This window comes from Poecilia reticulata, linkage group LG10 (assembly GCF_000633615.1).
Source record: "Poecilia reticulata strain Guanapo linkage group LG10, Guppy_female_1.0+MT, whole genome shotgun sequence".
In the NCBI taxonomy this organism is placed as follows: domain Eukaryota; kingdom Metazoa; phylum Chordata; class Actinopteri; order Cyprinodontiformes; family Poeciliidae; genus Poecilia; species Poecilia reticulata.
The window spans coordinates 2,050,211-2,075,728 of record NC_024340.1 but is presented as its reverse complement, the minus strand read 5'-3'; the positions used below and the strand labels follow the sequence as shown (position 1 = coordinate 2,075,728).

General features: G+C 39.1%; 3 protein-coding genes across 5 annotated transcripts in view; 1 reads left to right on the top strand and 2 right to left on the bottom strand.

Annotated features, from left to right (window-relative positions):
• The first annotated feature begins 3,633 nt into the window (after window positions 1-3,633).
• Window positions 3,634-17,894, top strand: cdhr2 (cadherin related family member 2). 3 transcript variants are annotated; one of them, XM_017307127.1, is made up of 31 exons: window positions 3,634-3,721; window positions 3,877-3,963; window positions 5,709-5,765; window positions 5,959-6,018; window positions 6,114-6,253; window positions 6,339-6,389; window positions 6,472-6,561; window positions 6,717-6,806; window positions 6,893-7,015; window positions 7,870-8,013; window positions 8,178-8,253; window positions 8,328-8,437; window positions 8,777-8,983; window positions 9,058-9,210; window positions 9,302-9,463; window positions 9,548-9,609; window positions 9,731-9,974; window positions 10,825-11,064; window positions 11,685-11,754; window positions 11,850-12,434; window positions 12,562-12,633; window positions 13,122-13,171; window positions 13,268-13,422; window positions 13,566-13,662; window positions 13,777-13,865; window positions 13,975-14,043; window positions 14,288-14,423; window positions 14,566-14,687; window positions 14,763-14,876; window positions 16,389-16,478; window positions 16,731-17,894. In XM_017307127.1, exons 3-31 carry the CDS (start codon window positions 5,711-5,713, stop codon window positions 17,227-17,229), a joined length of 4,155 nt encoding a protein of 1,384 aa, XP_017162616.1. In that variant the 5' UTR covers window positions 3,634-3,721; window positions 3,877-3,963; window positions 5,709-5,710; the 3' UTR covers window positions 17,230-17,894. The 3 variants fall into 3 exon arrangements, with proteins under 3 accessions (XP_017162616.1, XP_017162617.1, XP_017162615.1); XM_017307128.1 differs by having other exon boundaries at window positions 3,635-3,963; window positions 16,731-16,794; window positions 16,881-17,135; XM_017307126.1 differs by having other exon boundaries at window positions 3,636-3,963.
• On the bottom strand, window positions 17,385-22,450 carry gprin1 (G protein regulated inducer of neurite outgrowth 1). The gene is made up of 2 exons (XM_008419533.2): window positions 21,222-22,450; window positions 17,385-20,800 (listed from the first exon to the last, which is right to left on the bottom strand). The coding sequence occupies exon 2, from the start codon at window positions 20,768-20,770 to the stop codon at window positions 18,668-18,670; it is 2,103 nt and encodes a 700-aa protein (XP_008417755.1). The 5' UTR covers window positions 20,771-20,800; window positions 21,222-22,450; the 3' UTR covers window positions 17,385-18,667.
• A 1,736-nt stretch (window positions 22,451-24,186) lies between these two features.
• Window positions 24,187-25,518, bottom strand: part of sncb (synuclein, beta) — a 15,992-nt gene continuing 14,660 nt past the window's right edge. Inside the window, exon 5 of the mRNA XM_008419532.2 lies at window positions 24,187-25,047. Coding sequence (XP_008417754.1) covers window positions 25,018-25,047 — 30 coding nt within the window. The 3' untranslated portion in view covers window positions 24,187-25,017. The remainder of the gene's footprint in view (window positions 25,048-25,518) is intronic.

Sequence of the window (25,518 nt, the reverse complement as noted above, 5' to 3'; positions counted from 1 at the left end):
CAACCAGTACCCTCACCTAAGGGAAGGGTAACCATTTCCTCTAAAGCGGATGATCTTTGCTGAGTAGGATGGTTTTGGCCTTTTTCACTCCATTCTAGATGTCAGAGAGGGGGCACTGTCGAATGCCAATTATTCTTTCAATAGACATACAGCTCTTATTTTTCAAGGACAAGTTGCTATGTCTTGAATAAAACCAAATGTCAAAACAAACTCGATAAAAGATTCATAAAATAAAACAAAATTCTTTTGGGTTTTTAAAAAAAATCCATGTTAAAAAGATTCGACCTATAGAAAACATCTTTGCATGGGTGTTGGTCGAACTTGAGAGAAATGCAACTGTCGTCGGTTTCCACAAGAGATTCTTTGATTATTGTCAGTACAGCAGGGTGGGTAGTTTTCCTGATGTATATTATAATTTGTTTTGCTTATATTCACCTTCAGATAATGCTCATAACAAAACTTTCCAAAACAACAGGTCCGTGTTGAATCTCTCCATCCTGCACAGACTGACTACAGCACTGTCCTCTGCAAACTTGGGGTGACGTCTGTTTTTAAAGACACCATCATTATTTGCTGAATTGTATTAAATGCTGAAGTAAAACGCGCAAATAAACTGAATAGAGGTCAAAACCACAAGCTCAGAATCATTAAGTTCTCTTGGGTATTTGTTTTTTTTGCCACTAGTACAAGCTAGATTCCTTCCAGAGCTTGTAAACCTTTAGCTTAATGGGAGACAGGTTAAACGGTTTAAGGAAAATTGGTCTGCACCAACTTTATTGTGTCTGACTGTTATCCTGTCAAGCCCGGAGTTTTCCTTGATTTTACAGCTGTAGAAAATAGATCTAACTGAACATTGATCGCAGACTCGCAGAAGATGAGACAACATAAAATGTTTCCTTTGTATTTTTGTAAAAGTCTGTTCGTCATTACAATCTTCTTCAAAATCATTCACAGCGTTTGCAAGCCCCAACTGATCCTTAAAATCCCCTCTAATCATCTATTCCTTTCATTGTTCTGGCTTTCACAGATCTTTAATTTCATTAAAATATGTTGAAGGTTTGCCCTTCTGACCCCATATCTGGCTGCTTTTTTTGCCTCCACCTTCTCCTTATCTTTATTGTATAAAAAGGCATAATAGTTTTTATGTAACACATCACTGCTGGGTTTACTTCAGAATCAATAAAAAACATTGACATTTGTGCTCTCTGGGGCTCCTTTCAGTTCCTGCAGCTACAGTCTTATAATATGGTATTGTAATTGAACCATAGCAGAGATTCAAGGCTTTGAATCTCAAGGTTTTAGGTATGGCACTTTTTAGGACAAGTTGTTATGTCGTTTAGCCGCCACAAGAGGGGGCAAAAAATAATATTAAAAGTCCTCTAATCCAACATTGTCTTTTGTCATTATCCTCAGTTGACAAAGGACGTGGCCAATGAATGTGGTTTGAAGTAAAATAACAGTAAATTCACCTGAATATTATTTGTTTCTCTATAAGTAATGTAAGTTGTTCAAAAGCATGTCTAAATATGACTTCTTCATCCTTTTTAATTTGACTTGACAGAGAGACAAGCACCACAAACTTTTATTGAAGGAGGAGAGCAAAACACAGGCCGGGGTTCTTTTCTTGTCTTTTATTTTCTTATGGGACAATATCAAGGAAAACAACAACAATATATCAGAGTGCTAGTTGAAGAACAGAAGTCAGACAAGAAAAGAAACATGGCAAAATTAGATTAAAAGAAGAATGTTACAGGGATATGCTTTTAAAAACATGAAAAGATCAATTTCTCAGTTAAGGTCTGTTTAACTTGATGCCTTTTATTCTTTAGGCATCTTGATGGACTCCTCAGCACAGCACATATCTCAAACTAGTGCCACTGTTTAATTATGGTGACGTTAAATATTTTCCATTTGGAACGTCATAATCAAGGCCTAACTGTAAGGTTTCTTGTATGTTTCTGTTTACTGGTATGTCTTAGCAAAGGATTTATTATGTCCCTGCCCGCTTATATCAGTGTTGTGTTCAGAGCTGTAAGTTATAAACCAAAGTCTATTTGGATAAGGCAGAAGGAAACATTTTTTCTGACTGCTGTCATTGACACGTACTTTGAGATCTCTTTCTTACATGTCTTGAAACAATTATTGTATTTTATATCCACCAACATGTTACCTTGTTGGTAAGCACATTGTGCTTACTAATCAGAATAATTTCTCGATCAAGTTTTGACTGTCTTCATCATGCAAGTCACCATGTTACTCACTGTTTAAACGTGCCTCCAGGTTTATTGATAAATTGAGAGACAATCACCTCCTTGTTTAAAACCTTATTTCTTGACTTTTTTTCTTGTCACAATTAGTAACCTTTATCGATTTGGTTGCCACGCTGGATAATAATGAGTTGAGTTTGCTTAATTTGATGAAGTTAGACGGTCCTACTTGGAAGTCGTGTTTTTTTCTTTAATAAAGTCAGACCTGAACTGCAGATCAGTGTGTGCATCACACAGACGCAAAGTTACCAGCCTTGTGTGCAGTAATTGCCTGAGGATTTTGTGTCCACATTATACGACACGAAGACCTGCAGAGTTGCTAAGTGACACAGCATCATTTTAAACTCAGTATTAATGTCCTGTGTGACAGGAATGTCATTTCTTAGTGACTTTGTTTTACGCAAGAAATGCCTATCGCCATCTTCTCAAAAGATGGGGAATTTAATAGAAAACAAATATTTACTGGGAAAAATAAAGACATTTTCATATTAAAACTTTTTTCAAATCTGAATTTCCTCAAAAAGTAGGAAAGTAGATGATTGGATGGACATTGTCTGTTGATATCAAATTCCCAGTGTTGTCACAAATTTGTAATTGGATTTGTGTCAGGAGTTTGACTAGGCCATTCTAAAGCATGCATATGTTCTGCACTAAACCATTCCATTGTAACTTTAATTGTGTGTTAGGAGTTCTTGACCTGCTTGGACGGTGAGCCTCCATCCCAGTCGGAAGTTATTTCTCAGGATTGCTCTGTGTTTAACTCCACCTAATTTATGCTCTGTAAGACTTTTAAAGCTGGAATATTGTTGCCTTAAACTTCCCAACAACTTTATCTTCGACTTGTCTTCTGTGTTCCTTGGTCTTCATGACATTGTTTGTACACTTATGTTTTCTAACAACTTGATAGAAGAACAGCTTAAAACCAAAAGTAAAATACTTTGAAAAGTGTCATTTTAAAGTGGCAAAATGTAGAGGCGCAGGACTGTGTGATCATGTGAACAACATTTCTACTGCTGAGTGTTTTCTGTTTCATTAAAAGCTGAGATCCTCTGCCATTGTGCATGGACAAATATTTGATTGTGAACAAAGCTGGTGAGTACAGTAGACCAGAATCCTTTGTGTGTTGCCCCTTAATTAGAGGGGGAGGGCCGAAAGGAGCCCTCATTATGACATGGATCCACAGTTTCTGAACAAAACGGGGACCTACTGATTGGTTCTGAAGAGACAAATTTTAGAAAACCCTCTGGACACATTGGATCTGCTCAGTTGTCATTACCATGACAACCGAGGGACCCGTTCAGAGCCTCATGTGGTTCTGGTGACCAACAAGAACACAGAGCCAGGAATGTTCTAGAGACGAGGTTAGCCTGATGGAGCTGCAGCTTTGCTGTATGGACATTAGTCCTTCTAATGAATATTTCAGGATATACAGCTAACATCAAGCCATAAGTACCGTAGGTTTGATACGATAGTTATTTTACACTTTCCTTTTCAATTCATTGAGTACTTTTTAATACGCTTAAGCTGACATCGCTAAAACAAGGGAGTGGACCAGAAGCGGTGATGTTGGTTGTGTGGGTCTATGCGTGTTAATCATTTATGTTTACAGCTCTGACAGGATCATAACTGAGAGAAACAAGAATCAAAGGTCTCATCCACACATCATTGCAAGCAAGCCCTCTGCCAATCTCACCAGGTAAGCTTGGAGCTCCACAAATTAAATCTGGTTACATTTTGTTAAAATACTAACTTAATGATCTTATTTTCACTGTAAAGAACTTTGTTTTCACTTGTCCCTGTGTAGTTCCGGAGCTGTCGAGACAAAATCAGCTTATCTTTATAAACAATTTTTGAACCATGTTATTTTCAACACCTCAATGCTGACACATTAGACTCTTAACTCTGATCTCAGAGGGCAAGAGGAAAGCTTAACTATGGTCGGAGGTGTTAAAAAGCTCAGAATTCAATTATTCATATCGAGTTTTGTAATCGTCAAAATTTCTACATTGTGCAGTTCATACAAAATAGGATATTTTTCTGTTTTCCACATGAAGTCAGAAAATGTTTCTTTTTCACGTCATACTTCTAAATTAGAAGAAGATACCAATAAATCAGCTTCCCTGCAATAAACCCTCTGAGGCGTTTTAGCCATTTTCTTGCTGTCATTTGTTTGGGTGTGGCCAGACAAACATTTTGCTGTTAATTTTCAAGCTATATTCATCAAGGTAAAATTATATTTGAGTCCTTCACTGTAGAAATCATGGTGACAGCGTACAGTCACTGTGCCGTCACTTATAAGATTTAAAGCGTGATGTTCTGTTGCCCAGTGGTTAGTTATTTTTTGCCTCCACTTTGGTTTTACCTTTCTTTAGTCTGAAGAAAGAAGAGGTGAATCTGTTTGTTCAACTCAGAAAAAAAATGTGACAAAAAAAATTTACCTATCTACTATTATCTCAGGAAACTATAACGATAAGAGTTTTAAGAAAACTTGTCAAAATAATAGCCATGTTTTTCAGTGCAAACAAAGTCAGGACATTTTAGTCCCTATTCTAGTGACTTGGAAACAAACCAAAAGAAGGATAAATTATTTAGACATAATTTTACTGATGTCAGAAATCAAGTGAAAGGTCTTTTTTTTTTATCATGCAATAAGATTTATTGTTGCAAGTAGTTGGAACTGCCTCCAGTGCGTTAAGTAAGATGCTTCCTCATTGCCTTTTCAGAACTATAAGCTGCTTAATTTATGGTCTTCTTTATGGCTCAGATCAATTTAGTAAGATTTTCCATTTTTAAATTTCAGTTAGGACCCATTAACAACTTTTTTGTGCCCATTCTGATCAGTCATCTCTTTATTTAACCAATGCAAACCACTTTTAGACATTAGTATATGTAGATATGTGGCATGTAGATGTGCTTCCACTTTTCAACCTCAGATTTGCATTCTTCAGATGGAAGAAAGCAGTCTTTTTTATGTCTATGGATTATATGTCATTGTTCTGTATAAATATACTCTTTTAGAGTTCATTTGACTATAGCTACAACTTTTGCTTTTCTCCTACCTCTAATTATTATACAAAGTGAACTGGATGACAATGAGCTCTATATTTGCTGACAGCCACAAAAGCTAACTTTTTTTTTTTATTCATTGTCTTATTTTTTTTTTAATTGCCAGCTCTAGTTTTTCTTGCAGAATGTTTGAATGTATAACACGCTAAGCTTATTTCTGAAATACTATAAGTTTTATAGTGTAAGCTTAGCTCTTTTGCTTTCTAACTAATGGAATATGTGAATGTCAGATATCGCTGTTGAATGCGGATGTAATATTTAGCTTGAATACTGTACCAGCTTTAATTTATCTGTCCTGCTTTTTAGATTGTCTTGAATGTTGACGAGCAATAAAGCAAAAAATGATTTCCTGTTTATTTAATGATTCATTTACAGTCATGGGTGGGCTACCGGGATGGCTGCTATTACTGTGCCTGGTCTGCTCAAGCAAAGGTAGGCTTTCAGTTTATTACTGAATTATTGTGTTTCTGTTTTATCTTTACCTTTAACTTTTGTTTCATATTTTTACTTAGTGAATTATTTCATAATTATTATCAAATGATGTGCCACATGAATACAGTTATTCTTATAATTGTTATTAATAAATGTTATATTGATATTCACACTTGATATTCTCTCTTTGCAGCCAATTTCAGTCCTACAATTGAGAGATTTGTTTATGAAATTTGTGAGGATGTTCCTGTCGGTATGTACTGTGTTGGTGCTGTGAAACATTTCTTTTTTTTTTTACATGTGAATGTAATTATGTGTTCACACATCCACTTTTTATTTCTTACACAGATTCAGTTGCTTTTACTATAGAGGCTTTAGACACAGAAGGAGATACTCTGACTTACGGACTCACTGGGCCCAATGCTGGATTCTTCCAAGTTAATTCAGCAAATGGGCAGGTGACTGTGAAATCTCCCCTTGATAGAGAGGTGAGATATTAGAGAAGAAGAAAGACTTTACTTGATGAAAAACAATCCATTAGACTGAACATGTATATCTATTCATCTGCTATAGGCCAGCGTCACAATGACACTTGGTGTTACAGTTTCAGATGGTTCCAATACTGTAAGTTAAACTTTAGCTGCTGCTACTTATTTTCCTAAACATTAGTTTTATTTTTGTACTAAGTGGGCATCCTCTCTTTCAGACACCAGGAACATTAACTTTAATATTACTGGATGCCAATGACAACAGCCCTGTATTTGAAAACCCTAATTTTGACATCTTAGTGAGAGAAGTAAGTAAATTACATTAAAACATTCTAGTTGATTGATGCTGTAGTTTGTTGATCAAAAAATACATTTTTTAAGTCTAGTTTAAGTTTTTGGAGTTACTTCAGAGGAAAAGTGTGACATTTTTTTGTTTAATTTGGCGTTTTCTTTCTGCTTTCAGAACGAGGCTGTTGGAACGTCAGTGTTTAAATTTACAGCAAATGATCGTGACGATGCAGATGCCGGCGTTGTTAGATACTCTCTCACTGAGGTAAGGTTCTGCTGTGAAGCACCTGACTGCATCTTTAATTTTAGTCTTTAATATGCTTCAAAGTAACATTTTTGCATTCTTTCCAGATAATACCGCCACAAGGATCTGATGTGTTTGAAATCAATGAAGTCACTGGTGAACTGAAGTTAAAGGGCCAGCTTAATTACAACACTCTGAGCACCTTTTATCGGCTTCAGGTTCAAGCGAGGGTGAGTATGATGCTTGAAGATTTTACATTTTAYATTTCCAACAGTGAAAATGAAACATACCACTGATCTAAACACAATGACTCAAATGTTGCAATCATTTGTCTGCATCTCCAAAAGACTTTCCTTAAAAATGACAATAAAATATTATTGTGAGTAAAACATGATTACAGGCTTCTGGGATCTGAGAACTTTAGCTAAAAGAACTAATGATAATACACTACAATGAAGAATAGAATTAGAAAGCATTGTCCTATTTGTGCATTTATGGYTGTATTTAAAGCTTAAAACCTCCAGAATTGTAATCCAGTTGCTTTTTCCTTTTTACATTTTCAGTAAGTATCTTTAGAGAGGATTCGCTAAAGAGCTTTTAAATAATCATTTGTGTTGTTACTGGCAACTTGGTTATTCTCATTTTATTTAATTTCCTGTAAACATTTCACCCAAATGAAAGAAAAAAATCACAAGCGGTGCAAAGGTTTCAGTGTCTTTTCGAGATATTTATAAATATAAATCTGAAATAAAAATAAATCTGAAGCTGTGGAGTACATTAGTGTCTGCATGTAGGTTTACGGACATTGGCCTGCTTAAAATGTGAACATTGACCTGAGTTTGAAGTGTCTTCCAGTTCAAAAAATACTTGAAAATCATGCCCATATGATGATGCTGCCACTACCATGTTTTATGTTTCCAAAGTGACCAAATGTGAAAATGCCCAAAGGGTGTGAATACTTGTGAAATGAGCGCAACGATTCATCATAATTTAATTTATTTGGTTTCAATTTAAAAATAAATTATTGGTTATCAGTTCAAATGTTATATTTATTAGTCACTTTGGTGTTTTATGTCTCCTTCAGGATCTTGGAGGTTCTTGTTCTGGAGAAAAGGTTTTCCAGTCAACCAAAGTTTTCTCCTTTGTGACTGTTGAGGACGTCCCGGACCTCGACCCCGTTTTCATCGGTGGTCCATATGTAGGAAGCGTTGAAGAGAGTTCTCCTGCGGTGAGTGTTCATTATTGACTAATACATGTATAGTATATCCCTTACAGCAACAAATAGCATTTTTTTTTTTACAGTGAATTTGATTTAAGTAGACATAAAATGAAGTTTGTTTGAATGTCAGAAATGCTTTGACGCTATAAATCCTATTTCCCCCCGTTTATCAGGACACGTCTGTGTTGCGAGTGACCGCCCTCGATGAGGACAAGGGAATCAATGACAACATCCTCTACTCCATTGAAGGTAGCTGCAAAGAATGTCACACCTCATTATTTATAGGAATAAATAAAGTAATAGGTTTTCTTCCTGTTTTATAGCTACCTCAGCTGAAGGCTTGTTCAAAATCTCAGAGAATGACGGCATCATATCTGTGTCATCGGAAATTGACAGAGAAGTTATTGGTGACAAAGTAACTCTGACTGTGAAGGTAACAAACCAAGAAGAACCACTTGTTAGCCTCTTTTTAGCATATGTAAAGTTAACATCAGCAGGCAATTAGGGTAATGTAGGAATTCGAGTGACAGTTATGATAATTAATGAAATTAATTTAAGACAAAATTTGGGGCCAAACATGAAGGTTGTTTGTATTTGAATTAACAGGGACACCATGGCAGGTGTTTGATTTCATAATATTAAATGTAATACCTTTATATTGTTGTTGGAATGCATTCAGTTTGGACAAAGTTAAACTAATAAACCAGGTCTTAGGTTTACAGATGACAAGAAATACGATAAAAAAAACTAATGTCAGCTGTTTGATTTTTAGGGCACCGAGTCTAAACCGAACGTCGACGGACAACCTGCCACTGCAACAGCAACCGTTGAGATCAACATCGGCGACCTCAATGACGAGGCGCCTAAATTTTACAAATGTGAAGGCTCCTGTGTGCTAGAAACTCAATTCACGGGAGAGGTCTTTGAACACTCATTGGGGGCAATTTCCATTGGCATGACAGTCAAGGATCTAGACAAGGTGAGAAACAAAACCAATGCCTTTTTAATAAGTGGAGAGCTCAGAGTGACAATGACTGCTCTTATGTTTTACAGTTTGTGCAAACCGAGCTAACGTTGGAAGGAGAGGACAAAGACGTGTTTTCTGTGGAACCCCCCATGTTTGCTGGACCAGAGAGCATTGTTCAGCTTCTTGTCAGGCAGCCTGAGAATCTGGATTTTGAAGAAAAGCAGCAAATGATTCTTCAGGTAACAGAGAAAGATTAAACAGAGTACGGTATTCAGGAATGGGGCGTTCGTCAACCTGAATTTTGTTTCATACGCACGGGCCACGTTGCAGGTGATTGCTACAGATAAGGATGAACCCACCTTCCAGGCCACTGCCACAGTTACAATAACCATAAAGGACACCAACGACAACAGCCCCACGTTCCAACGGGACACATACAAGATAAATGTGACTGAACACTCTCCTGTTGAGACAGAGGTGGCCACAGTCACAGTAAGACCATAACCATCTGGATATTTTAAGCAATCAAAATTAGTTAAAAAATTAATTTTGGGAGTATTCCCTTTGTTTTTCCAGGCATTTGATCCTGACACAATGGATGCAGGCAAAATCACCTACAGTCTTCTTCCAGAGAGCATGTATGTTTACCCTAATCACATTTATTCTGTTTAGTTTAATCTATATAACAACTTTTTACTTTGTACTTTAACGTTGGCTGATCCAGACAAGCGCACTGAGCAGTTTCAACCTGTCTTTCAGACTGCTGTACTTTGACGTTGAGAATAACACGGGAAGAGTCTACGTGAAAAATTCTAATCTCCTGGATCGTGAGCTCAGATCTCTCTATTCAGCCACCTTGCAGGCCAGAGACACAGATGGCAAGCCCGGCACTACAGTGCTGGAGATCACTTTGACGGACATTAATGACCAGACACCAATCATCAACAGAGACGTGTACCGAGAGTTCGTCAAAGAGGGTGGGAAGCTTGAATTTCCGATTGAGGTAAATAGAAAGCCAACGGTAATCTTATTGTGACACTTGGCATGAAGGTTGCAATATCCCAAACCTCTTTTCTGATTTAAGCTATTTTATTTARGATTTACCGTATTTTTCAGACTATAAGCTGCTACTTTTTTCCTACACTTTGAATCATGCGGCTTATAGCCCGGTGCGGCTTTTCTGTGGATTTTTCTTCAACCACCAGGGGGGGCTCTTTAGCAGGAAGTGAATCATTGGAAGTCAAAATTGGAAATCAAAGAAGAAAGTGCTAATTTTCATTTAGAACAAGCACATGCCAGCAGCAGGCACAACGGAGAAATTTCTTCAAACTCATATGATGCAGCTTTTAAGTTGAGGGCTATCAATCTGGTAGTACAGGAGGGAAATGGAGCCGCTGCACATGAACTAGGTTCGGCTTAGGATGCACCTTATGGAAAACCGGGAACAACGGAGATACCAGAAGCTTATAGCGCGGTGCGGCTTATATATGTACATTTCCAGTTTTTTCAAAAATTTGTAGCTGTGGCTTAGTATGGTGCGCTCTCTAGTCCGGAAAATATGGTACATATAATTTTTATCCCAAAATTAATAATATTTTATTGTATGTTTGAACATGACTTTCAGTGTAAAATGTTGTTACTACGGTTAATTTATTTTACCAATAAAAAAAATACATTGAAGTTATTTATATATCATTTTATATATGTATATGACTGAAAGATTTAAAGAATTAATAAATAAGTACATTTTTCAAGTATCATTTGAACTACATTCACATGTGGTGATCTTTTAAAAATATGTCTGGGGTGATTATTAAAAAATGCAACTCTTTAACAGTTACTTTTTTTCCCAGGCTACAGATGGAGATGAAGCTGGCACAGAAAACAGCAAGATTCAATTCAGCATTAAACCGAGCGAACACAGCGGCAGCTTCAGCATTGACCCAAACACCGGTGTGCTAACAAATAGCGGTGAACTGGATCGGGAGGCAGTGGATTCAGAGTCGAATGGCAGGATAAACCTCATCGTAACAGCCACTGATATGGGAACACCTGCGCTGTCAAGCTCTGTCTCGGTTGTTATCACTGTGGAGGTAGGTGCTATAATCGTTTATGTCCACCCCACTACCAGCAGATAGTTGCACAAAAGTTTTCATCCCCCTAAAATTACCACATTTTATCAAGATACACAAACTTGAATGCATATTATTGGGATTTCATTTGACGGAACTACCTAAAGTTGCACATAATTGTAAAGCCAATTTTATAAACAAAAATTGTGAAAAGTGTTGTCTGCATTTGTATTTAGCTTGCTTTAAATACAGGAAAAGCGATTGCTTTAAGATGTCACCTAACTTGTAAATAGTAATAGTCAATGCTGCAATTAATTTATTTACTGTACACATACATACAGTAAATAGATTGCTGGCCAGACCCCTCCCCCACTAAACTAGATTAATTTTACATCTAGTACATAGAAATATTGTCAATTTAATTCAGTCGTACAAACACAAAAATGTGGAAACAGTGCTACACTTTTCATAAGTGCTTCGCATTTATGCACTGGTTTGTGTTGATCTAGCCTACCATTTCCATAAAATACAACAAAGTTTGTGTATTTTACATGCTAAAAGAGGAATAAGTTCAGTCGGTATGAATAATTATGCAAGACACAGAACATGAACGCTCACGTTTCCTCTCTGATGGACCTTAGGACATCAATGACAACGCCCCAACTTTCAAAGCACCATCCTACAGTTTTTCTGTTAAAGAAGGAGAAAAGGGCAAGTATTACGGCTTAAAAACATTTGCTTCATCCCCAACTACGTGGCAGGATCATAACATTAGTATTCATTCATTCATTCATTCATTCAATCAGGCGCATCTGTGGGTTTCGTTCACGCAGAGGATCTGGATCAAACCGCCGAATTCAACCGCATTTCTTTCAGCATCATCGATGGGAGCTTTGGCAGCTTCATTGTTCGAACCTCGGCGGAGGGAAAGGGTTACAGCGGCAACATCATGGTAGACCCGGACATCGAGCTCGACTATGAGTCGTCACAAAAGAAGTTCACGTTGCGGGTGGAAGCTGCAGATCTGGAGCTGGAGAAAGCTGAAACGGTGGTGGAGGTGAATGTGCTGGACGTGAACGACGAAAGACCAGAGTTCACGTCAGTCCAAGTCGTGTCAGTGGCCGAGAACGCCATCGCAGACGCGCTTGTCGGGACGTTCGTAGCTCAGGACAAAGACACCAACCATTCACTGGTCTACGAGCTGGAATCTGTCAATTGCAAGTGCAGCGGCGAACTGGAACCCTGCAGCTGGTTCACCCTCGACTCGAATGGGGATGTCCGAGTCGGTCCAGCAGACCCTCTGGATTATGAAGAATGTGACCAAGCTGTGATAAAGGCTCAGGTGGTGGACTTGTTCACGGAAAAGGGAGAGAACAACAGTGTGACGCCAGGTCAGGACTGAGTTGTTTGCAATTTGATCTCAGTAGCAGAAAGTTGTAATTATAGTCCAATATTTATTTCATAAAACCTAAAAAAAAAAAAAAAATCTTTCAAATATTTTCTGCTGGATCTTTTCAGGAGAAATGGTGATCAACATTGGAGACGTAAATGACAACAGTCCTGAATTTTATTACTCCGGCTCTGTATTTGGTGAGTAACGCTTTGATATTAAATGATTATAAGTAACTATTTTCAAATGTTAGAAAGTTAGTAAGCATATTTAAATAACTCATCTCCAACAAATCACACACAATGAATCAGGAGGAGACAGAATATTAGACCCGATCACTTATATGGTAAGAAAAATATCACAAGAAATGTCTTTTATATTGCTTTTTAGGGTTTGTTGATTCCTAGGTGTTTTTTTTCTCCTTTTTCATTACACTCTGCTATTAACAACTCAGATGGATTTATATACTTTTGCAAATGTTACTGTAATTAATTTTATAAAAAATAAACAACGTGTAATACATCACATATTTGGACAAAGATGCAGAAAGTTTCAGGCATCCAAATGTTGGTCTTTGACATTTGCTGACAAACATAAATTGTGTACAAGTCATAGCTTCAAGCTATTTTTTTTAAAAATAGTTTTTACTTTATAAAACAGATTGTCTCCATCTTTTCTTGCTACTCAGTTGTGGTGTCAGAAAGCGCCAGCAAAGGAACATCAGTTGCAGGAGTCACAGTGAGTAAAGTTGAACAACAAATCTTAGTCAACTTGTTTCTGACAAGTCAGTAATTATCTCTAGATGCTTAATTGAGCTTCTGTTTCTGCTCCCAGGCTTCAGATCGGGACTCCGGAGAGAACAGTGTGATCAAATTTAATGTAAGAAAAGTTCAATTTGAGGACAGGGTCACAAACACTGTCACCGACACCAGGATCCTGTTTGAGGCCGTCACTACGCAACAACAAAATATCTATGTTGGGATTATTCAGTAAGTGCAAAAAAAATAAAAAATCTACCAGAGCATTTTGACTCCAAATCTACATATTAAGTCTGATGTTACTTGTTGATGACTTGGAACTCGTTGTTGTGTGACGTACTGATTGCTGTACTTGTTTTGTCCTCTTCCATCAGAACTACAGAAGGTCTTGACCTGAAACTGAAGGGGAAATATTTGGTAACAGTGACYGCGACGGATACTGGTGGTCTTTCCAACACCACCGTCCTGGAGGTGAGGGACAGGATGTGAATTCACGACTCTCAGAGAAAACATCGTGCAAACACGACACAGGGTTTAAAATGTCTGTGTTTTCACTTGTGTGTTATATTTGTCCTTGTTTTTCAGATTTTCACCATTGACGAGGGCTTCCGAACTGAACTCCAGTTTAGAACTACAGTGGGTGAGGTCGAAGGGTCACTCGATGAGATCAAAAGGTGAATTTCTTCTGTCGATAAATTTATTTATTTATTTTTAAGAAAGTTATGAAAACTGTAATATCATATATTAAAAAAACCTTTGATTTAATTACTCAATCTCCTTCAGGAAACTCTCAGCAGCCACCGGCGCTTCAGTTGACATCGTTTCAATCAAAGAACAGTCTTCAATATCCAGGTAAATGTTTTTGTTTTTTTACAGCTAATATTTTAGTAAAGTCACTGGAACAAAACCAGCAAAAAACGAAACAAAAAAAATGCTTTTTTTCATATACATATTGATCACTAGGTGGTGACAAAGATCCTATTAACGAAGCACATCACAACATGCAAAAATAATTAAAGAAATTGAGCTTTCATATTGGATTCATATTGGATGAAATAATGTGATAATATGATTTTTGCCCCTCCTCTTTTCTCAGGAACGCCGCACTTTCTTTCATGGTGGCATATTTCATCTTTTCAAATGGAACCGCTCTTACTTCTTCAGAAGTAGAAAAGAAGCTTTCTGATCAAGAACATTTTCCTGATCTGTATGCACTGGGTCTGATAAATATTGTAAGTATGTTCAGCTGCAGAGTCTGCTTTCCTAAAAGTGATGCTGCTTTTCTCTGAAGTGATGAGCAACAAGTAAAAAAAAAAAAAAAGTAAGCTTCAATCACAACAGATAATGCAGATGAGTTTCCTGAATTTGTTTCAGGGCAGCGTTCCCGTCACTGAAACAAAAACGAATCCCGTGGTATACGGTCTGCTGGGCGTGGTTGGAGGTCTCGTCGTTGTACTGGTCATACTCACGACCTCGTTTTTGTGCACTCGCAGAAAGTAAGAGAAAGACATTTAGCAGAGTGAATAATTAGCTGTAAAACTTGATGTCAATGCAACTTTTTCGCACCACAGCTTCAGAAGGAAGCTGAAAGCAGCGAATGCCATGAAATCGACAACTATGTTGAACTCTGACAACCAGAAAGGTGGCGCTGTCGTGCCTGGGACCAACAAGTACACCATGGAAGGGTGAGCCCATTAATAGGATGAAGAAATAGATCCAGTTTACCACAAAATATATGGAGTCGGTGTACGTACAGTGTTGGGGCCCCATATGGGGTTTTCTGGCCTTGAATGAGCTAAAGCAAAGAAGGCTTTTTGTGTGGGACCCAATTGAGTTGACTAAATAAAAGCCATGTTGGTTAAACTGTTATAAGAATGTACATTTATTTAAAGAGGGTAGAATTTGAGTAGAAACGATATGTTTAAGATAGTGAAATTTGATTAATTTATTCACTTTAATGAATTAGCTGCTAACAGTTTTCTCTTCCGTATGTTAATATACACTTTGAAGACAACAGACAATACTTGGCCATTTACATTTTATTAAATGAATAACAGTTTCGCAAACAGTTTCTTAACAAGTGGATATCGGCACGTACTTAAAGTTCTCAGTCCAGAAACGTCTTCCTTGACTTAATGATCATCCGTACCGCTGGTAGATTAAAGTAATCGTTTAAATTTAGCAATTTGTTTACTCTGACTGGAAAGAGCATCAACATTTTGTGGAATCCAGAGATCTGAATTGAATCTGATAGAGAGAGAAAGAGCTAACGAAAGAAGGCCCTTCAGCCGTGCACTTAGAGCTCATCAGGAAAGATAAATCAGTAAAAACATGCAAAAATCTGGCCTGCAATTTTCAGCGGGAAATGTTTGATTGCTGTAATATCAAAACACAATTTTCCATCAACATTTGAGAAGGTTATAAGTACTGTTTTGCTATCAGAATGTGAATGAAACTGATACTCCTTTTCCATTGTTGATTATATTTGAGAGACGCCTGTCTCATTTCTTACTGGTTGAAGTTGTCTCAAATTACCAGTGGAATAAACTATTTTCATTTGCAGCGTGTAAACTAAAATGAGTCAATAAAAAATATGCCAGATTAATATGCAAGCTTAGTGTTGTAGTCACTACTGTGCACAAACCATTTACGGCCAAAAGGCGTCTCTGCTCTGTCCTGGTTGCTTCGTTTTGTGTTGGCGCTGTAACTGTGGATAAAGCTTGATGCAAACTTGCTTCAGTTCAAACAGGCAGTTATTAAACTTCAATGATTATTTCTGGTAGAGATTCATCAAAACATGTCACCCTTACCGTTCTCTGAGTCCAGTGTGGAAAATGAGGATAAAAGTTGACTGAACAAATATCGTCATTTAAGATCTTATCAAGATGTTCGGAGACATTTAAGAACATGAATAATCTTCAGAAGAATGTATTTGCATTTTGAATATTCTTGGCAGAAACACTAACAAACTACAATTTTTAAACTTAAGGGGTTAATGTTAATGTTTCTTTAGATCAGATTTGCTGCAAAAATATCATGGCTAATATTGTTGAAATTTACAAACTAATATGCTTTGCTGCAAATATGTTAATTGCTACAAATTACTACCAAGAAAATTAACTGTACATAGTGTGGTGTATATCTCTTAATTTTTGTCTTTGTTCTGTTTTCCTCTGCTAACCATGACTCTGCTGTAGTGCCAACCCAGTACTAAACCTGAACATCCCCTCAACTCTAGCCTTGGACCTGGATTTAAATGAGGAAACCTCAGATGCAGACAAATCCAGGTAAAAAAAAATTAAATAAATAAATCAATCAATCAATTCTATCATCAGAATTTGTCCTCTAATCTGCGGCAGTTCTGGATTTTGAGCTGGGATGTCCTCCAGGTGAACATATTGTCACTGTGCGCTCCCAGCAGCATGTTTGGACATAATGTTTGGCTTTTTGCTTCCAGCCATACCATATGTTCAAATTAAAAAACTAAATTGAACGCTAAAATCATATCCTATTAACTGTTTTACTATTTTCCCCTAAAGCCTGAACTCCTTGGATCACAGCTATGAGATAGTCATGGATGGAAATTATTCAGATGATGACAAGGTGAGTTTGCACCTTAAAGTCTATCTTCACTTGGACTCATTAATTGGAATGCAGATTAATTTTCCAATTTGCTTGTTATGTTACAGAAGGGGGCCATGTTGGACAAAGACGTCGATGAGTTGTCGGAGTACAATGAGCCTCTGGGTGCGGCGCTCGCCCAGTTGGGTCAGAATAAGAAAAGTAGCAAAGTCAAGATCGACCTTGGGATTGACAACCCGATGTTTGACACGACAGATCTGTAACACTAAACAGAGAAACAGCGATGGACAAAATCACGCAATCCAAATCAAACGCAGCTACTGCCTTCAAAAAGGTCTTTCATATGAAAACTGGAATGTAAACTTAAGTAAACCTGCAAGGAATAATATAAATACACTTGTAAGCAACAGGTTTAACACAGAACTCATGACTATATTTAAACATTTTTCTCAGTAAAAAAGAAAGAAATGGAACAATTAGGATTGGATTTCACTTTGGCTTTTGAATCAGTTCTGCTTTCCAGACATTTCAAACATCAGCTCTGGTGTTGAACGTAAGATCCACGCATAAATGACAAATACGTTCAGCTTCTAGATTGTTTATTTGATACGTTTTTTTTTTTTTTTTCAGTTTTAAAGATGTAGATTTCTTGTTCAGAAAACACCAGAGAAAAACAAGAAATAAATAAATAGGCATTGGCAGTAGGTGAAACTCGTGGCATGTAGCGATAAAAGCGATAAAATCTCTTCCAAAAATGCTAATTCTGATCAGCAATTTGTACAGCAAAGCATGCAAAACATAATTCTTTTTGTTTGTTGCACACTGAATCACTTTTAACACACCATGTTCATTTTCCTCACAGCTGATGCTACAAAATGAATCCAATTGAAAAGCAAGAAAATACAAAAATTCAATGTCTGTGTATGTTTGAAATCCTTATTTATTAGTCAGTGGAAATCTTTCTCTGATTGTCGATGTTTACCTCGAGTTTGACGCATTCGCTCACGGGATGCTTTCTGCAAACTTGCTGATGGAAAAAAAATATATATGTTTTAATTCTTGCTGACAACTTAATGAATGTATTACATGTGCAATCTGTGAATAAAGATGGTTTGATTATATGTGGCTCTTGAGGAATTTTAATGTGAGAACACTAACGACACTCATCTCTGAAATAAAACACACTTAGAATCAATTTTCAAGGCAAATTTTACAGCTGAAATACTTTTCATTGTATTTTAACACAGTAATGAGTGATGGCTAAGCATACATACTTAAATTAAGCTATGAGTTGCACAAAAGCCTGGGAAATATTATGCACGTACATCAAGTTTAACTATGTAACTCTAAATTCTCATAAATGTAATAAAAATCACCTTTGCACTGAACTGACAGGACATAAAAACCGTCCTCCTCACCTCTCTCAGCTTCAGTACCATGAGCCAGAGGAAGGAAAAGCTTGTTGCCATGGCGTCACTTGTCTGAGGTGCATTAAAAAATATCAATAGCTCAAATGACTCACTGGATGACTGAATGGGCTGAGAAGAAAAAAATATATATATAAAAAAATAAAAAGAGCAAAGCTAACAATGACACTGATGCATCACACTCATAGTAACTCCATTAAACCCGACAATCTGTTAAAGTGACGTCACAGCAACTTTTACTAAAAGAACAACAACAAAATAAAATAGTATGGCTGCTTCTTGATGCTCCGTGGCTCAGTCCGTAAATGCTTTTTGAGCTTGTTTGTCTCGTGTGAGGGTGTGATTCGTTTCTCACCCTGTCCAACACTAAACTCAAGCTGTTGGTAAATCAGAGTATCACAGCCACGCAGATCAGATGGCATTTATTTTCTCCGGCCAGCTGTTGTGATCCGAGCCCGCCTCCTCCGTCATTCGGTAGTGTGAGCTTTGGAGCAGCAGTGCGGCTGCTGCACGTTCTCCATCAGCAGCCGGAAGGGGTTTCTCCTGCGCCGGCTCGCTTTCCCATCGTGCTCCCCTTTCTTCCGCCCCCGGCGCTTGCCCGAACCCCCACAACCCGGCTCTGAAGGCAGTGGGGACGCCGCTGGGTTGAGTGGAGGTGGCGGAGGCATGGTGGACAGCTGTTTCTGTTTCTGTACCTGCTTCTCAAGGTGCTTCTGGATGGCGGAGCCCAGCACGGCCACTTCCACCACGGCGCCGTACACCTCCCAGGTCATCCCTTTCTCGTCCCAGCTCACTTCCTGCACTGGCTCTTCGCCCTTCTCCTCGTCTTTTTCCTTACAGTTCTTCACATCCTTACTGTCCTCCCCTACGCTTTCTTTCTGGGTTAATTTCTCCATCTCTTTGGGTACTTCCTTTGTATTCTCTATGAGCGGTTCTCTACTTTCTTCCTCCTTCTCCTCCACTATCTTCTCTTCAGTGCTCACCTCCTTCTTTATATCCGGAAAAGTTGTGGCAACTGGAGTTCTCGGAGTCATGGGCGCTGTGGCGACGGAGCGAAACTCTACCTGCTGACCCACCTGCATCTCAGCGTTTTTTGATTCTGTGCCCACACCTCCACATTTCCCAAGGGAGCTGGGGAAGTAAAAAGCCTGGTCCCCCTCAGGAGGGGTCATGGGACTGGTGGCCACAGACTGACACTGCACCACCTCCAAGCTCACTTGTGTTCGGATGTTGTGGCAGCCGAAAGGAGCTGGGGATTCGGGGACTGGAGATTTTGGCACGGATACATCTCTCATGTCCACTCGTGCACCTTTGTGAGCCACGACCTCTGAATTGTCGGGTTCAGTGCAAACGTTTGTTTTCCCAGGTAGTTTTTGTGGCTGCTTTGGGCTCGATTTTTCCTGAGCATGATCAGGAGCTACTGTGGAGGCCGTTTCTTTTCTGTCCTTGCTCTTCGTATTGCTGATGTTTTCTTCACCTTTCTCTGTTTCTTCTGTTTCCACCATGTCAGGCTCCAGGGTCTGAAAATGTGACTCAGCTTCCTCGTCATTGTTGCCATAGTGAGTGACCAAGATTGTAATGTCTTGATCCATGCTCCCCATCCTCTGCTGCGTGCAGCCAGTGGTAGCCAGACCACTGGTGGAACTCCCTACAGATTCATATGTACTCAAGCCCTTGGCACATTTCAAAGTTTCGTCATTTTTTGACACTTCTTCGGTACATTTTGTCGTTGTGCAACTCTTCTTCTGGCCAGTCTCCCTTTGCTCTTCCTCCTTTTTCGTTTTCTCCTCCTTTTTCCCCGTCCCTCTTCCAACGAGCACTGGGAAAGCCGTGCTCGATGGTGTCTTTGGCGTCATGGGGGATGTGGCGACGGAGCAGAACTCCACTTGTTGACCCACCTGCAGTTCTTCATCGTGGGTGCCAGAGGCGGACGCAACAGGACCAGCTCCGTGTTTTCCAAAATTGTTTGGGAAGAAGAAGGAATGATCTCCTTCCGGAGGAGTCATGGGGCTGGTGGCAGCCGAGCAGCACTGGACCACTTCAAGGCTCACTTGCGTGCGCATGTGCTGCTGCCCAAAAGGGGCTGGAGAGCGAGGGTCGGAGAGATCAGGGGTCAATGGCACAGGAACAAAGATGTTCACAACATCTGTTCCGTCTCCTTTGTCAAGAGCCACGTTTTCCCCTTCAGCATCTCCATTACCCTGGTTGTTAGTAGAGACTGTGGCTTCATTTTGCGTAGCTACAGTTTGCTTGGTCACAGGCATGTCATCAGACTGTGCACAGTCCTTAACTGGCTCAGAGACCGATGGCTCAGTGCTTTTGCTATCGACTCCGCAAAGCTCTGGATCTTTGGATTTTAGAGTTTTCTCACTATTCCCAACAGAGCTGGCGTCCATGTGGAGTTTCGACTGACAGTCCTCTGAAGTTGTTGACTCTTGACATGTGCGTAAGGGACGTCCCTCAGCGGCAGCTCTGCTGTCCGAGCCTTCAGAAAGTCCCTCATTATTTGTCTTCTCGCAGGGCTGGCGGTCCTCCCTGAGAGCTCGCTTCTCGTCCTTAAGGCTTCCCATTCTGTCTCTTCGGTAAGGTGGTGAGATAACCTGAGGGGCATAACACGGCACAGACACACTGTTTGTGCAAACTGTAGCCAGAGACCAACCCACGCATGAGCGGAGGAGAAAACAATAGCTCCATCTTTATACAAAAACACATTTTCTGCGATACAGAAATTGCCAGGAAATCATTGTTGCTACTTTCTGGAAATGTAGGGGTTATTTTAGCATGAAAGGTACTTTTGGTAAACTCTTTATTTAAACTACTAAAATGCCATGAATTCCTCTCCCACTGCTTGATTCGATACTAAGCCTTTTCAGCTTACGAATACATCAACATACCTCACATTTGAATTCTGTTTTAGTTGTATCTCGTCACAAAACGCTACATACCATGCAGAGGAATCCAAATATGACCAACTAGAAGAAAGAATGAGCAAACGGCTGAAAATGTAGCGCGGAGACCTACCTCAGCAGCAAAGTCCGACCTCTCTGCAACACTTCTTCAGAACTGGGTCAAACATGGCAAAAATCTCAACCCTCTGAGTGAGAGTAACATCTGTCATTGCATCTCTCCTTCCCCCCCCCAAAGTCTGATTGATTCTGATTGCACCGGCTACAGGTTTGTCTCTAGAAGAATCTATCTTAGGCAATCCTCGCTCTTTCAGGCTGTGGCTGTCTATGGGAGAGAGAGGAAAAAAAAAAAAGAAAAAAAAAGCTTCACATTTCCAGTTTCCCTGGAAACCAGCGTTGAGCTCTGGTAACCGAGTGGTAATGTAATGACAAAATCTGTGCTCTGCTCTCTAATCATACATAAATCACTGTAATTAACCGCAGGTTCTCACCGCCACACAAAGGCAGACGGCGAGCAGATAGATAAAACTTTTGATCTGGGAGAAGTGGCTTTTCACATTAAAGAAGACACTTGTGACGAGACGCTCGTGTCAAAGGGATTAAGTGTCGAAAGCCAGTGGGACGCAAAAGTGTGTTACATGTGTGTTCAAGTAAAACATTTATCTGTGAATGTGTGAGAGCCCACGTGTGCTTGAAAGCTCTCGGTGTGATATGAGAAGGTTAATTGCAAAGATTCCAGAAAAAGTCACTCACATTGGACACTTTGTATAAGATATTACGAGGAATTTTCTTCTGCTTCCAAAATATAATAAGACAGAAGAGAATTTCAGCTTGAAGGAGCCTGGAGGAATCAGTGAAGAAGAGCCTCCCACACAGCGAACCACTTCTAAAACCAAGGCTTTCATCCTGTTCGCCCTTATCCCTGTATTCCAACACTGCAAGCAGAATCGCTTTGTAATTCTCGTGAAGGTTTTATGTATTATTTTGGATGTATGTGCATGTTGGATTAAAACCCTCCTCCGACTTGGTTTTACCATAGCTGTGAGCATGGCAGGAACAGCATGTACTGGCAGAAAGGAGGCTCGCTCTCAATTCGAAGGCCACATCCAATCACACACCGGCCCTGAGTTCTGTTGCCTAGCGACAATGTAGTGCGACGGAGGGAGGTGTGTGGCTTGAGCACTAAGGTAGACAAGCTCCGATCGCACTCCCATCAGGAGCTATCGGCCCGCCAAAGGCCAATCTCCTCAGCAATGTGCCGGTAATGATGACCGTGGTGATTCATTGATGAGTGCTTTCAACAGCGCACAGCAGCAGCACCGCCACAGAGCGAGTGCTTCTACAGTTAGCAGCGGTGCTAGCTGCACAGTGGGGGGGGGAGCACATTTCATGAACCTTAGGGGGGAAGTTGTTCTCTGTTTATTTGCCAAAAATAAATGCACATACTCGAATGTGTTATGAAGAATGAAAATCAATGCAAGCAGAAAACTGGAAGAAAACACATTTCGTAAAAGATTCCTTGCAGGAATGTTGGCTTGTGTGTGTGAAAAAACACTTTAAGATTTTCTATCCCACACGTGATTGGTTGTGTTAAGAGTCATCGTGGGTGATCAAACGTTCAGCTCCGGCTGTTCATTTGGGCTCCATTTTCTGCCCGAACTCCTTGATGGTGTCCGTGGCCTTGTCGGCAGCTTTTCCGATGACAGCCTGAGTCTGCCTGCTGGCTTCTTGTGCAGCTTTAACAAGTCAAAACATATAGAAAAATGAAATGAAAACATGAAGAAACATCCTCAGGAGGTTAAACAAGTCATTATAACAAAAATAAATAAAGTTAGGAAAAATTTCCCTCAACATTTGTTCACGACATTAAACATTCATATAAAGTAACTTGCGGAAGTAGCTTTTGTCTGCCAGCTTTTCCTCCTGAGCTGTGGATTTCTACAGCTCCTCCAGAGTTAATTTTTCATAATTGGTAAGTGAAGTATATACTCTTTTCACTTCCCAATTATGAGTGACTTTGAGTCTATAAACTATAATATCAATACAGTACATTGAATTTTGTTGTTGCATTCTCTCAAACTGCACAGAATAGAAGGTATAGGAATCATTTTGCAAGGCACAGAATCCAATTCGTAATATAAAGAAATCCTTTCACTTATGCTCGAATTCTAAAAAAGAAAAAAACATTTAACAAACTTTTATTTTACTATCAAGTGACATATATTAAGTAAATACTGGTTTTGTAATAAATCAAGTGACTTTCTATCTGAAGGCTCAAATCGCTCGGTGTGGGAAAGATTTTTTTGTAGTTTTAATTTAAAAACAAAAAAAAATCTATGAAAAAAACCCCTGACTTCTTTAAACTAACTTGCATATTAAAACTGTTCCTCATGGCGAAAGCAATGCGTTACCTGTGCTAACGGTTTCTTTGGAGGAGTCTGCCACCTGCTGTACAGCCTCTTGAGCTGCCTGCACTGGAAACACATCACAAGATCTATTGGAAGTTCACCTCAAAACCCGAAAATGTGTCAAGCATTTCACATCTAATAAGACACGCTGCTGGATTAGTCCTGTGTGATTGTACCTGCGGTGTCTGTGACCCCCTTTGCAGCCGAGTGGCTCGTTCCTTTCAGGCTCTCGAAGGACTTCTTAAACGAGGCCATGGTCCCTGCCTTTGACTCTGTAGCTTCCACAGATCTGTGTGACCCAAGAGGGACGGGAGGGACTGTTTAAAACAGTCCCCCCCTCCACACACACACACACACACACACACGCACACGCACACACACGCACACGCACACGCACACACACACACACACACACCTATTTGAGCCCTAAGCCTGCACGCTCCAGATGGATTAACTGAGATAAAACCCTCCCTCCCCCCAAAAAAGGGCTGGTTCAGACTGGCATCCTAAGAATGACAGCATTCCTGCCAGGGGGCTCAAGCCTACTCAGCAGATTTTCCACATCCAGACCAAATCCCCAGACAGCAAAAAAAACCCCCAAAAAAACAAGCAACGATGCTGAACAATGAGGCAGACAGTCGCTTCAAGCAGAGAAAGAATGCAAAGAGTACATTTGTTTTTCAAACTTTTTATTTACAGAGGATTTGTTGTCTGGCTTAACACAGAAACCTTTATAGTGGACAAGACCTGCAATTTAAAGCACATATTGATATGACAACCATTATGATTCCAAGACAGAATATATTGACTTTTACTTGTTAAAATCTTTATTACACACAAACACACATATACACACGCACGCACGCACACGCACGCACACACACACAAACATGTACACTCTGTTGGCTTCTAACAGATAGTGTAGTGGAATGATTTCACGAGTAACTATAAAGATACAATGTAAAAAACTCTTACTTCAAAAACAAGCTCATCTCCAAAGAAATCCAAAAAAAAAAAAAAAAGAAAACACAAACAGGCATTATCGACATTTAAGAGGATATTATTGTTCTCATATCTGCTTGCAACAGGTCATATTTACTCATTTATTGTTATTTTCTCCCACTCCCAATGTCTCATTGGAAGTTTATGAACATCTATTGCACATTTCTAGATACAGATATGCACGAGTACAAAGTCACAAGTCCCGGGTCTGGTCTCATTTCATTGGGAGGGAATCAAGGAGATGAGACCGAGAGGACGAATCCTACATTTCAATAAATACCTACACCCAACACATTACATTAATAACATGACATTTACAATATATAATAATATTAAAAGATTTGTCTTGAAGGAAGAACATTTTTCACTGGGAATGCATTTTTGTTGGATTTTTTTTTTTTTTTGCAACAGGGATATAATTGTAATAGTTTCAGCATTTGTCCTTTTATTATTAGAAATGTTATTGTGCTGCTGGTTGGATGATGGTTTGGACTTTTGCATTTATGCCTCCGGCTCGTAGTCCTGGCTCTCCTGGTGGAAAAGAAGAACAAGGAGACGAGTGTGAGAGATAGACGGGTCACATTTGTTGCACATAAAGACTTTACCTGGTGGTATTGCCAAGCTGTTTTTACTGGGAAGTGTGTCTGAGAGTGTACGTAATGTGTGAAAACAAAAAAAAAGCCGGTCAAATTTCAACTAACTTATCTGACGATTCAATGGTAAAACACATAAAGATCCATTTTATATGATGTTAGACTGCATGGAATAAAAATACAAAAGAACAACTTAAGGATTATGTACATATCAAACTATGTTTGCAAATTAGATGGGATTGTGGAGCCAGTCTAAGTCAAATATATACATACAAATAGGTAATGTTGCACACTGCATACATGTTTAAACCTTTATGTTGGTTTGTTGCTAAAATGTGTACCGCAACTTTTGAATGGGAATGTAGTTTTGCAAGATATTTCGCTTCAGAAGCCTGTAATTTATTATATA

Coding starts and splice junctions, on each gene's coding strand:
- gprin1 (XM_008419533.2), bottom strand. CDS start 20,770: ATGGGAAGCCTTAAGGACGAGAAGCGAGCTCTCAGGGAGGACCGCCAG.